The sequence below is a fragment of the Mobula hypostoma genome, chromosome 2 (genome assembly GCF_963921235.1).
Source record: "Mobula hypostoma chromosome 2, sMobHyp1.1, whole genome shotgun sequence".
Classification (NCBI taxonomy): Eukaryota; Metazoa; Chordata; class Chondrichthyes; order Myliobatiformes; family Myliobatidae; genus Mobula; species Mobula hypostoma.
This window is the reverse complement of record NC_086098.1, coordinates 196059558-196073621: the sequence shown is the minus strand read 5'-3', so window position 1 is coordinate 196073621 and position 14064 is coordinate 196059558. Positions and strand designations below refer to the sequence as shown.

At 39.8% G+C, this 14064-nt stretch overlaps 1 protein-coding gene across 1 annotated transcript in view; it reads right to left on the bottom strand.

The window, feature by feature from the left end:
* Positions 1 to 1463: 1463 nt before the first annotated feature.
* LOC134342778 (tyrosine-protein kinase SRK2-like) overlaps positions 1464 to 14064 on the bottom strand; it is a 38085-nt gene continuing 25484 nt past the window's right edge. The window contains exons 7-8 of the mRNA XM_063041343.1: positions 1822 to 1975; positions 1464 to 1720 (exon numbers count right to left, since the gene is read on the bottom strand). Of these exons, the coding sequence (XP_062897413.1) occupies positions 1536 to 1720; positions 1822 to 1975 (339 nt within the window). The 3' untranslated portion in view covers positions 1464 to 1535. The remainder of the gene's footprint in view (positions 1721 to 1821; positions 1976 to 14064) is intronic.

Sequence of the window (14064 nt, the reverse complement as noted above, 5' to 3'; positions counted from 1 at the left end):
AACCTCTTTCCTTTTCATTTTCAGAGTCCCAAATAGTCCTTCCAGGTGAAGCAGTTTTGCACTTTTCCCTATTTACAAAGTTAATGCAAACCATTTGGTAAAATATCCAAGACATCAATATACTTTAAAAGAAGAAAATATACTCATTTTATTTGCAAATGTTTACCTAAGAACCATTCCAAGCAAAAAATATTGGATTTATGCTCTAAGACTCGAATGATTCTTTCATATATTAAATGATTTGAATATTTCAATATTAACAGATGTTTATAAATCACACAATCAAAATTAAACAAATGAGATAAAAACAATTTTAAACTTATGAATGCTAATTATATAATATTAGTGGTTGTGTTGGTGAGGTTACTACTCCCCAGTTTTGCATGGATTCTTGATTTTGGTTTGTGGGAAAATTAAATATTGACGTCTGGGCAATAATATACAAATATACAATAACTCCATTCACATTTAAATACCTACAGTGCCTATAGAAAGTATTCCACCCCCCCCCCCGGAAAATGTTTTCATGTTCTATTGTTTTACAATATCGACTCACAGTAGATTTAATCTCAGCCCAAAATGTTGACTATACTCTTTTCCATAGATGCTGCCTGGCCTGCTGAGTTCCTCAGCATTTTCTGTGTGTTGCTTGGATTTCCAGCATTTGTAGATTTTCTCTTGTTAATGTTAACCTGCACTATGGTATTTTGTCTATCTACTGACTTGACCCCATTGCCACCTGACTTCCAATGCCTATTTCGTTAGGAGTCTTGGTTGGGGTGCTACTGTATCTGGATTCCTACTTCACCGAAGGGAAAAAAATACTGCTGACCCTCGAGTATTTTCACCAGTTTCAAGGAAAGAAAATGTATTTACAAATATATATTCCAAAGAAAGTGACTTGCAGTGGATTTGGATGTTTTCAATTCATCTCTTAACCGAACTTTCATTACAATCATTAAAATATGTTTTGTTATGCTTAATTCAAAGAGGCAAATATACCCAGCCCTCATCTACACAACTTTCCTCTCCTCCCACAAAAAATGATCAAAGTAAAATATTTTAAATTTTTAAAAGGTTTCTCCTAAGTATCCACAACACTTATAGGTAATAATCATTGGATATAGATAAGATTACTTTCAAGATCTTTATAAAAGGGAACCACATGTTGCTAATGGTAAGAAATAACTTGTATTCTATGTTTTGTACAGCTCTGGTGATGCCATAGAAATTTAACTCACTATTTAATGTTGTAGAAATTTACATTTGAATGCAGTTAGATGCATTCCAGAAATAATACTGCCAAAACAGTTCATAGTTCTGAGATTAAAACAGAAAATGGTGAACACTCATCATTTATAGAAAGCGAGACAGAGGTGACATTTCACTAACAAAGGCTCTATTGAAAGGCATTGAACATGAAGTGTTAACTCTGTTTCTCTTTCCACAGCTGCGGCCTGAATTGCTGAGTATTGCTGAGAATTTTCTGTTTTTATCTCAGAATCAACAGTTGCTTTAATTTTCACATTTCTGGCTTAACATAAATGATTTATGTTGAAGGCTAGCAGTTTACTTATTAACGTCGCAAATGATGGGCGGTTGGATGCTACTTTCTCCCAGCAGTCTAACATGACTTTGTGCAGCATCGTTGGACATCCATTAGGACAAGGCATTCGGTAACCTTGAGAAACCATACTCACTACTTCTTGATTGTTCATACCTGCAGCAAAATGGTTTAAGATAATAACATTAATTCTAAAAGACTTTTTAAAAATGTTTTCCGATGTGCAGAGCCAGGTGGTAACAAAATATAAAGCTAACCTGGATATGGGGTTTTGCCGTAAGTTATCACTTCATAAAGGAGAATGCCAAAAGACCACACATCAGACTTCATAGAGAAATAGCCATGCTCAATAGCTTCTGGGGCAGTCCATTTATATGGAATTGTAGTAGATTGTGACACATACATGTCATCCTGGATTCAGACAGAAAAATGACATTGCAAATGAACAAGGAAAATGTATTTGGTCCCAGACACAATCTCTTACACAATAGGTTCTGCAGATGCTGGAAATCTAGAACAACACATTGGAAATGCTGGAGGAACTCAGCAGGTCAGGAAACTGCTATGAAAATGAATATGCATTTGACGTTTCCGGCAGAGACCTTTCATCAGGACCAGAAAGGAAAGGGGAAGGCGTCAGAAGAGAAACGTGGGTGACAGAGAAAGGAGGACAAGCTGGGTGGCACGATAGTGTAGTGGTTAGCACAATGCTTTACAGTACCGGGGCCTGGGTACATTTCCTCCCGCTGTCTATAAGCAGATTATATGTTCTTCCATGACTGCTTGGGGATCCTTTGGGTTTCCACCTACAGTCCAAAGATTACCAGTTGGTAGGTTGATTGGTCACTGTGAATTGTCCCACTTTTGGGTCAGGGTCACTGGGCGGTGTGGCTCAAGGTGCTGGATGGGCCTGTTTCACACTGTATCTCAATAAATAAATCAGCCATCAATCAAGAATGTGATAGGTGAAGCCAAGTGGGTGCAAAATTATAATTATAATTTGTTGCAATGAAATGATATTACTCCTTAATTCACACCAAGCAGTAGAATATGGTACTAAGCCAGCCATATAAAATCCTGTCCTGGGTGATATATCTTTAAAGGGCAAATGGTTAAAGTAAGCAGAGAACTAAAAGTGATTCCAGGTATTAGCTATAACACTGCAGTACCACTAGATGGCGGTGCTATTCCAAGGAGCTTTATGTAGAATAAATTAGAAATATCTCAACCTAAAAAATGGGATTAGTTAAAAAGATACACCAATTCTTTAAGCCAAAGTCATGCATAAAAGGAACTTAGCATGTGTTCTAATATGTTTTCTCCCATCTTCAATGGAATCCTGTCCGTCTGGAAATTGATCTCGGAATTTTAAGCTATTATTTGTTCAAATGAGCGTGTTATTTCCCCATAGTATTTTGCAATGTGATAACATAATCAATGAGCCTGGTGTGCAGTATGAACTATTGACTGGTTTCGGATAAAAGGGTTGTGATCTATGGCATATTGTTTATGCTTAAATGAGGGGCAAGCCACTCAATACGTTGGGAGGGATACGTGAATTGGAAGGTCTCTGCTGGGACATTTACACTCAGTGACCACTTTATTAGGTTCACCTGTATACCTACTCATTAATGCAAATATCTAATCAGCTAATCACGTGGCAGCAACTCAGTGAATAAAGTATGCGGACATGGTCAAGAAGTTCAGTTGTTGTTCAGACCAAACATCAGAATGGGGAAGAAATGTGATTTAAATAACTGATCATGGAAAGATTGCTGGTGCCATATAGGGTGGTTTGATTATCTTAGAAACTGTTGATTTTCATGCACAATAGTCTCTAGAGTTTACAAAGAATGGTGCCAGAAACCAGTGAGCAGCAGTTCTGTGGGTGAAAATACCTTGTTAGTGAGAGAGGTCAGAGGAGTAAGGCCAGACTGGTTAAAGTTGGCAGAGAGATGCTGGTAACTCAAATAACCACATCTTATAACAGTGGTGTGCAGAAGAGCATATCTGAAAGCACAAAACATCAAACCTTGAAGTGGATGGACAACAGCTGCAGAAGACCATGAACATACACTCAGTGGCCACTTTATTAGATACAGGAGCTACTGAGTGATTTTTGTATACAGCCACTCCTCCACCGTTGATTTACAAGTGTTGTTGTTCTGCAGACAGGAGGAAAATACTAAGTCCTGAGCACTAGAAGCTGCCATCTGTGACCCTGATGATCAATATGGTAGTGGACTAACCGTTAGTTTTCTACTCAAATAAGCTCCATAATGTGGGTGGATATGTTTTGCATTGAGTAACTGAGTTTCTAAATCTTTGGTTTATAGTAATAAAGTCAATTTGATTTCTAGTGTTATCACCTGGACTTTTCCAGGTCCACAAGTGTCTCGGATGGTTTTTAAAGTAGGTATTCATAATGACCTGATTATTCATCTACCCATTTCTCACCTCTTTCACTTCTTTCCCCTAGTCCAAATTTTCCTATGGTATTTCCATCAGCACCTTGTCCTACTTTAGCATTTAGATCTTGCATGGCAATAACAATTAATTAAAGAAGAAAACTTAAGACAAAAATTTACATGTAGAAATGAAATTTAACTCTCTAAAAGATGCCTTGGTAGAATCAGCAAAGTCAGTGATTCCTAAAAAAGAATAAATGGATGACAGATGAAATCACAAATCTAATGGAAGAAAGGAGACGGAAGAAAGCAAATCCTATAGAATATAAGTCCTTAGATAAAAAAAGTTAAAAGCTTATGTCAGAAAGCCAAAGAAGAATGGTTAAATCAGGAATGTGAGGAAATAGAAAGAATCCCTATTACTGATCCAAAAAGGTTACATCAACAAATCAAGAATATCACTGCTAAAAAGCACTTCTGTTCTTCAGGTGAATGTTTGAAAGCAAAGGACGGTACCATTATCATGGAAAAAGATGAGATTATGAACAGATGGACTGAGTATATTCAGGAATTGTTTGAAGACAATCGAGGCAAAAAACCAGAAATTAAGAAAAACATTGAAGGTCCAAGTATTTTAAAATCTGAAGTTCGTAATGCAATAAATAAAATGAAGAAAGGAAAGACAGCAGGTCCTGATGAATTAGTAATAGAACAAATTATCGCCCTTGAAGATTATGGAATTGAAAAACTTACTGATTTAATCAATGACATTTATGAGACTGGAATAATACCAGAAGAGATGAAAAAATCAGTATTTATCACTCTTCCTAAGAAACCTGGAGCAATAGAATGTGAATTACATAGGACCATAAGTTCAATGAGTCATATCACCAAGATACTTCTAAGAATTTTGATGACGAGCTAAAAGTAAGACACAAGCTGAAATAGGTAAAGAACAATGTGGTTTTGTGAAAGACAAAGGTACAAGAAATGCAATATTGATGTTAAGGATACTATCAGAATGAGCTATTCAAGTGCAAGAAGATTTGTTTGTTTGTTTTATCGACTACACAAAAGCATTTGATAAAGTGAAGCACAATAAGTTATTTGAAATATTACAGAAACCTCTAGATCTAGATTCGAGAGACCTCCGCCTAATCAGAAATCTGTACCAGGAACAAACTACCGCTGTAAGAATAGATGGAGAAGTGAGTCAGTTTACAAAAATCAAGAGAGGCATTTGACAAGGGTGTGTTTTCTCCCCTGATTTATTTAATGTGTACAGTGAAACAATATTACAAAAAATAAGAGACATCTTGGGAATCAAAGTTGGTGGTGAAAACATCAATAATTTCAGATATGCAGATGACACTGTGTTAATTGCAAGTACGGAGGAAGAACTACAAAACTTAATTGATATAATTGTTGAAGAAAGTGCAAAAATGGGTCTATCTATTAATTGCAAAAAGATAGAATGTATGGTGATATTCAAAAAGAAGGAGAATCCTATCTGCAGGCTGAGAATAAACGGGGAAGACATAAAACAAGTACAGAACTTTTGCTACTTAGGAATCTGAGTGACATCAGATGGCAGGTGCGACATGGACATCAGAAGAAGAATAGGGATGGCAAAAGACACCTTTACGAGAATGAAGAGTATACTGACCAATACTAAACTAGGCATGACAACCGGCCTCAGAGTACTGAAATGTTATGTTTATCCAGTTATGTTATATGGCTCAGAATGTTGGACGATATCTAGTAACATGAGGAAACAAATTGTAGCAGCAGAGATGTGGTTTTTGAGGAGGATGCAAAGAATATCATGGATGAAATGAATATCTTACAAAGATGTCATGAACAGAGCAAACACAAGAAGACAAACAATGTATGAGATCATGAAAAGGCAACGTAATTTCATTGGACATGTGATTAGGAAAGAGGAGTTAGAATGCACGGTAATTATGGGAAAGATTGAAGGGAAGAAAGCAAGAGGAAGAAGACAAAGACATATGATGATGGAGACAACAGCCAGAGAACTGGAAATGAATACCAATGAATTGACCCACTTGACCCGAAACAGGAGTGTGTGGGCCAGGGCAGTCAAAGCTCAAACTGGGCATGGCACCTGATGATGATGATGATGATGAATGTGGGTGGAGGAGGAAGACCTGCTTGCCTCCCTAATTGTACTTCTAAATTCTTCCTTTGATTTTCCTCTTCCCCCTTCTATTTCATCCTGTCACCCCTCTCCTCTTAAATTTTCCCAAATCTTCATGGCAGCCTGTGTGGTTTTAACTCCTTTGATTCACTCCCAGCAGACAGTGTACAAGAGAGACAGCGAGCGAGAGCTCCGCACGAGCAATCCCCACGTGCAGGTCAAGCTCTGCCATTTTGCAAAGGGAGGAACCACAACAGTGATCGGGAGATCGTGGATCCGTACATTACACCAAAACGTAAGTGAAGTACAATCTCTAGTATTGCTTTCTTCCCACATGCCTTTAGTCATATGATGCCAATGGACGGACTTGGGAGTCCGTGCAAGACTCCTAGAAGGTTCATTTATGGGTTGAGTCTGTGGTAAAGAAGGAAAATGTAATGTTGGCATTTATTTCAAGAGGAATAGAATATAAAAGCAAGGAGATAATGCTGAGCCTTCATAAGAGACTAGTTAGGCCGCACTTGGAGTATTGGGCACTATATCTCATAAAGGATATGTTGTCATTGGAGAGAGTCCAGAGGAGGTTCACAAAGATGATTCCAGAAATGAAAGGGTTAACATATGAGAAGCGTTTGCCAGCTTTGGGCCTGTACTCACTGGAATTTAGAAGAATGCGCAGGGATCGCATTGAAACCTACTGAATGTTGAAAGGACTGGATAGGGAGGATGTGGAGAGGATGTTTCCTATGGTGGGGGTATCAAGAACTAGAGGGCACAGCCTCAGAATTGAGGGGCAGCCCTTTAGAACAGAGGTAAGGAGGAATTGTTTTAGCCCGAGAGCAGCATATCTGTGGAATGCTCTGTCACAGACTGTGGTCGAGGCCAAGTCCGTGTGTATATTTAAGGTCTAAGTTTATCATTTTTTAATCAGTCAGGGCATCAAAGGATATGGTGAGAAAGCAGGTGTATGGGGTTGAGTGGGACCTGGGACCGGCCTCGATGGAATGGCGGAGCAGACTCGATGGGCTGAATGGCTTAATTCTGTTCCTATGTCTTATGGTTTTATGGTCTCATGGACTTGGATAATTATCAAGTGAACAATCCCATACCTACTTCTATTAATGCTGCTTTCTGATTGTCTGGGTGAGCAGCTCAGTTTTCCTTCTTTAACAGAGAAAACTGAGAGCATCAAATACATCTCCCCTGATGAGCTGATACCAGAATTTAGGAACTCATATCATGGGTGTGAATTTGCATCTCTTTGTTTTTGGCTCAGCACACATCCATGCATGCATTAGATCACAGTGGGAGTATATTTTTGAAAAAAGAGCATTTTAGGTGCTAATTGCTCTGACTGTTAGCAGTTTATTCTCACTTTGCTGGTTGCAATAAAGAGAGCATCTGCTTTCCTTTGACATTAGTACCTTTTCCATGGTGTGTACATTGAGTATCCTAGATGTTACAGCATGCTTTATAACTGAGTGGAAATTACTTAAGTCCGCACCTTATTTTAAACTTACTGTTTTCATGGTCTCTAAAACAAAATTTCAAAAAATGACAAAAATGGGTGTGAGGATAAATGAGCAGCTCTCAGAACAATTGTAAGAAAATCCGAGAGAAATATGAGTGATGTAGCCACGTAACAAGTCATTTGACCCACTGAGTCCAAGCTACCATTAACATTACTTCCATCAACACCCATCTGAAATGGCATTTAGCAGTGGCCAATGAGCCAATCACTTGGGTTGCGAGGAGCCACACCTGGGTCAGGATTGAGCACAAGAAATTCTGCAAATGCTGGAAATCCAGAGCAACACTCACAAAATGATGGAAGAACTCAGCAGGTCCAAGTGTCTATGGCAGCGGCTCCCAACCTTTACTAGGCCATTAACCGAAGGGTCTGTGGACACCAGGCTGGGAGCCCCTGGTCTATGGAGAGGAGCATGCAGTTGACGCTTCAAATCGAGATCGTTGATCAAAACTGCTTAAATAATAAAGTTCAGTGGGGCAGGAGGTAGCAGACACAATGGGCCTACTCAGACAGTCAGATTTGTTGATCTTGGGCAGGAGGTAGAAACAACCAATGCAAGGTAAGGGAACCACGAGGTCGAAGATAATGCTGGGGAGATCTCCAGAGATCATGAGGTTGGTGTCGATGTGGGAGACAATCATCTGATGCTCCTGAAAGGGGCATTTTTCAAGAGATAAGTAAGAGGAGGTGTCTGAGAGTTGCTGCCTGGCCTGAGCACGGTAGAGGTCAGCCCGCCAGACTGCAACATCACACCCACTCCCTGCGAGTTTGGGATTGGTGTAAAGTGAGTCAATGGCAGTATGCATAGAGGGCGTAAGGTTTGAATAGGAGAGAGGAATGCAGAAGATGAGACATTCGATGTCTCGTTGGCTGTTAAAGATGAAAAAATAAAGAGTGAGCAAAAGACCAGAGCAGGGTTTCCAAGAAGAGGAGGAGGGTTGAAGACAGGAGAAGCGGTCATCAGTGCAAAGTGGGGAATCTTTGCCAAAGGTGTAGGCTCAGAGATAGAGACAATGGAAGAAGAACTCGACGTCGTAGCGGGTGTGGAACTCACTGAGGTGCGGCACAGGGGGATAAAGGTAAGGCCCTTGCTGAGGACAGAATATTCTGCCTCGGAAGAGGGGATGGTAATGACATGGCAAGGATTAAAGCTGGCGTCAGAGGGAGGGTTGGTTTCTCAGTCCTGATGAAGGGTCTCAGCCCGAAACGTTGACTGTTTATTCCTCTCCATAGATGCTGTGTCCTGCTGAATTCCTCCAGTACTTTGTGCACGTTACTCTGGCTCTGGATTGAAGCTATGAGGCAACGGCTCTACCAGCTAGGCCTCTGCTAATCCGCCGTGTACATTGCAAATTCGCATACACTCAATTCATCTGAAAGCCATGAAATTTGTTTTTATGGTTTGTTTTGTCTTCTAAGGTTGTGGGAATGTGCAATCATTGATAGGTTGGTTTTGAATTTGGGAATTAATGACTGCAGGTGCTTTCAACAGCTTGCAGCTTAGCCTGAACTGAAGAAACCTCAACTCCCATTTTCACTGCACTGGTGGTTGCCCCAGTCGGTGACAATTTTGTTGTCTATGATTGCCTTGATCTCAGCCACGTACCTGGGGAAGATACTCAGATCATCAGGCTAAGGGAGGAACAGAATGAAGAGGCAAGAGATCATCAGGGAACATTCAGAAGCAATACTGCAGAAAGCCTTAAGGATCTAAATGTGAAACACTAGTCACACTAATGCTTTAAATAATCAATTGTATTATAGCATTCCAGAATTAACTAGCAACGTGAGGTGCTTGCCTGGGGGAATCTCATGAAGCAAGAGGCTCACTGCTTCTTGATAGATGCAATTATGTTTTGATTAACCACTCATACACTCAGCTGAATCATCAGAGTGATGTACATTATACTGAGAATGAGAGACTGAAATGGAAGGGGATTCAATTTGAAAAATAAGAAAAGACCATTAAAGGCTGGACAGAACTTTATGTGCAGCGGTGGGTGAAGGGAGAATAGCTGACTTCTCAATGCTGAGAAGCAATCCACTGGCATTTTAAGTACACAGTATTAGGCAATGCAATGAAGTCAAACAACTTAACTAGCTAGGTCTAGATATTCAAATACAATAGTGCATCTACACCTTTCTTGAGTTTACTGTATGATTTTACTTATAAATATCACAAGTATCATTAGTCCTACCACTAATTCGAGACAACATTCTGGCATCTTTGTTCATCTATGCTCAATGGAGTTAGTTCTTTGTTGCATGATTTTACACTAAAAGAAACAGCTTTGAAGAATAAAGGTTAATCTATGGTGCATTGATGCAAAAAGGAAGGACTTTGATGACATCTTTTTCTTATGTGATGTATGATACAAATCCGAATTTAAAGCACAAATTGGCCAAAAGATTTACTATTTTTAAAGGTCTGCAGGTCACTGGTAAAGGATGTCAAAGGTCTGGATGTCCCTGACAAAGCCAGTATTTAATTACCATTGAGAAGGTGATGGTGATTCACCTTCTTGAACATTTGCAGTCGGTCTGATGAAGATGATGCATTTTTGAGTTCTAGGCTTTAGACTTCTATATGATTCCAAGTCAAGATGATGTGTAACTATGTACCTGCCACCCTTATCCTTCCTGGTAGTAGAGGTCATGTTGTAAGGTGCTGTCACGTGCGTGATAATTTCAGTGCAATTTGTTGATGACATACAACAGCAATTAAAGGGAAGTTAATTTATTTAACCCTGCATTGATTTATGGAATGGATAACTTTGTTAACTGCCTTAATCTAGAGCCCTAAAAACCTTTTGAAGAATCTGGAAAATAAGGATCATATTAAACTGAAATAATAATTCAGATCAAATAAGCTGAATTTGAATATCCAACATTTCCATCTCAGGGGTCAGAGGATTACAGTTACTGTGTGTAGGGAATGGATATTCAGTGTGGTGTATGAGGTGTCAATCAGCAGCTGATTTTGGTTTTGACATTCTGGAGAATTATTTGAGCCAAACTCGTCCATCCAGGTAAGTGGAGAAGATTCCCCCACTCTCCTGACTTGTGCACTGTCGATAGTGAAAAGGCTTTAGGACATCAGGAGACAAATTATTCACTGCTGGATACTCATCCACTGATAACTTTTTTTTTTAATCTGATCCAGTTGAATTTCCAATGAGTTTTCAATTGAGAATGATGATCTCCAGGATACTGATGATTGGGAGGACTTGGCACCAGTAATAGCATTGGTGGGTAGGAGATTCATCTCTCACATTTTGAAGATGCTTATTGCTTGCCACTTTTATGGCACAAATGATATTTGCAACCCATCAGCTGATGTCATAGTCTAGGTCTTGTTCTTACTGTGCATTCCCTTGGTAACCTGCAGATGCACATGAAGAAAATGCTCAACACTGCTCAAACCAGATCACTCGAATTCAGCAGTCAAAAGCTGTCTAAGGATTTAGTGGTGAAGGCATTAACCAGGATATATGGAGAGAAATCAGCCATTTCTTTCTCAGGAGGGATCCACTGACCCCTGAGATGGAAATGTTGGATATTCAAATTCAGCTTATTTGATCTGAATTATTATTTCAGTTTAATATGATCCTTATTTTCCAGATTCTTCAAAAGGTTTTTAGGGCACTAGATTAAGGCAGTTAACAAAGTTATCCATTCCATGAATCAATGCAGGGTTAAATAAATTAACTTCCCTTTAAGCCTTATGACATTCTTTAGAAGAAATAAGATTCAGTCTATTCCTCAGTTAGTACTCCAAGGATCTCTAAATCACAGATACAGTGTAATGTAAAAACAAAAATAAACGAAATAGCAATTCATATTGAAAATATATTCAAACTAAAAAAGGATCATCGGTCATATGAAAAGTTAAAGTTTTAGGAACAGCTTCTTCCCCTCTGCTATCAGATTACTACCTTGCTATTCCTCTTTCATAGAACCATAGAACCATAGAAACTACAGCACAGAAACAGGCCTTTTGGCCCTTCTTGGCTGTGCCGAACCATTTTCTGCCTAGTCCCACTGATCTGCACATGGAATAGAAACCATAGAAACTACAGCACAGAAGGCTGTAGCTTTTGGAAAGCATCAAGTTGGATAAGTCACGGTGACCGGATGAGATGTACCCCAGGCTACTGTGGGAGGCAAGGGAGGAGATGGCTGAGCCTCTGGCAATGATCTTTGCATCATCAATGGGGATGGAAGAGGTTCTGGAGGATTGGAGGGTTGTGGATGTTCTTCCTTTATTGAAGAAAGGGAGTAGAGATAGCCCAGGAAATTATAGACCAGTGAGTCTCACCTCAGTGGTTGATAAGTTGATGGAGAAGTTCCTGAGAGGCAGGATTTATGAACATTTGGAGAAGCATAATATGATTAGGAATACTGAAGTTGGAAGTACAGATATGAAGTAAAATGGACATATGTACATAAATACCTTTACAACACGATAATAATTAGAAACCATAGAACCATAGAAACTACAGCACAGAAACAGGCCTTTTGGCCCTTCGTGGCTGTGCCGAACCATTTTCTGCCTAGTCCCACTGACCTGCACACGGACCATATCCCTCCATACACCTCCCATCCATGTATCTGTCCAATTTATTCTTAAATGTTACAAAAGAACCCGCATTTACCACCTCGTCTGGCAGCTCATTCCATACTCCCACCACTCTCTGTGTGAAGAAGCCCCCCCTAATGTTCCCTTTAAACTTTTCCCCCCTCACCCTTAACACATGTCCTCTGGTATTTTTCTCCCCTTGCCTCAGTGGAAAAAGTCTGCTTGCATTCATTCTATCTATACCCATCATAATTTTATATGCCTCTATCAAATCTCCCCTCATTCTTCTACGCTCCAGGGAATAAAGTCCTAACTTATTCAACCTTTCTCTGTAACTGAGTTTCTCAAGTCCCGGCAACATCGTTGTAAACCTTCTCTGCACTCTTTCAACCTTATTTATATCCTTCCTGTAATTTGGTGTCTAAAACTGAACACAATACTCCAGATTCGGCTTCACCAATGCCTTATACAACCTCATCATAACATTCCAGCTCTTATACTCAATACTTTGATTAATAAAGGCCAATGTACCAAAAGCTCTCTTTACGACCCTACCTACCTGTGACACCACTTTTAGGGAATTTTGTATTGTATTCCCAGATCCCGCTGTTCCACTGCACTCCTCAGTGCCTTACCATTAACCCTGTATGTTCTACCTTGGTTTGTCCTTCCAACGTGCAATACCTTACACTTGTCTGTATTAAACTCCATCTGCCATTTTTCAGCCCATTTTTCCAGCTGGTCCAAGTCCCTCTGCAGGCTCTGAAAACCTTGCTCACTGTCTACTACACCTCCAATCTTTGTATCATCAGCAAACTTGATGATCCAATTTACCACATTATCATCCAGATCATTGATATAGATGACAAATAACAATGGACCCAGCACTGATCCCTGTGGCACACCACTAGTCACAGGCCTCCACTCGGAGAAGCAATTCTCTACTACCACTCTTTGGCTTCTTCCATTGAGCCAATGTCTAATACAATTTACCACCTCTCCATGTATACCTAGTGACTGAATTTTCCTAACTAACCTCCCATGCGGTACCTTGTCAAAGGCCTTACTGAAGTCCATGTAGACAATATCCACTGCCTTCCCTTCATCCACTTTCCTGGTAACCTCCTCGAAAAATTCCAATAGATTGGTCAAACATGACCTACCACGCACAAAGCCATGTTGACTCTCCCTAATAAGTCCCTGTCTATCCAAATGCTTGTAGATTCTGTCTCTTAGTACTCCCTCCAAAAACTTACCTACTACCGACGTTAAACTTACTGGCCTATAATTTCCCGGATTACTTTTCGATCCTTTTTTAAACAATGGAACAACACAAGCCACTCTCCAATCCTCCGGCACCTCACCTGTAGACAGCGACATTTTAAATATTTCTGCCAGGGCCCCTGCAATTTCAACACTAGTCTCCTTCAAGGTCCAAGGGAACACCCTGTCAGGTCCCTGGGATTTATCCACTTTAATTTTCCTCAAGACAGCAAGGACCTCCTCCTTTTCGATCTGTACAGTTTCCATGATCTCACTACTTGTTTCCCTTAATTCCATAGACTTCATGCCAATTTCCTTAGTAAATACAGACGCAAAAAACCTATTTAAGATCTCCCCCATTTCCTTTGGTTCCGCACATAGCCGACCACTCTGATCTTCAAGAGGAACAATTTTATCCCTTTCAATCCTTTTGCTCTTAATATACCTGTAAAAGCTCTTTGGATTATCCTTCACTTTGACTGCCAAGGCAACCTCATGTCTTCTTTTAGCCCTCCTGATTTCTTTCTTAAGTATTTTCTTGCACTTCTTATACTCCTC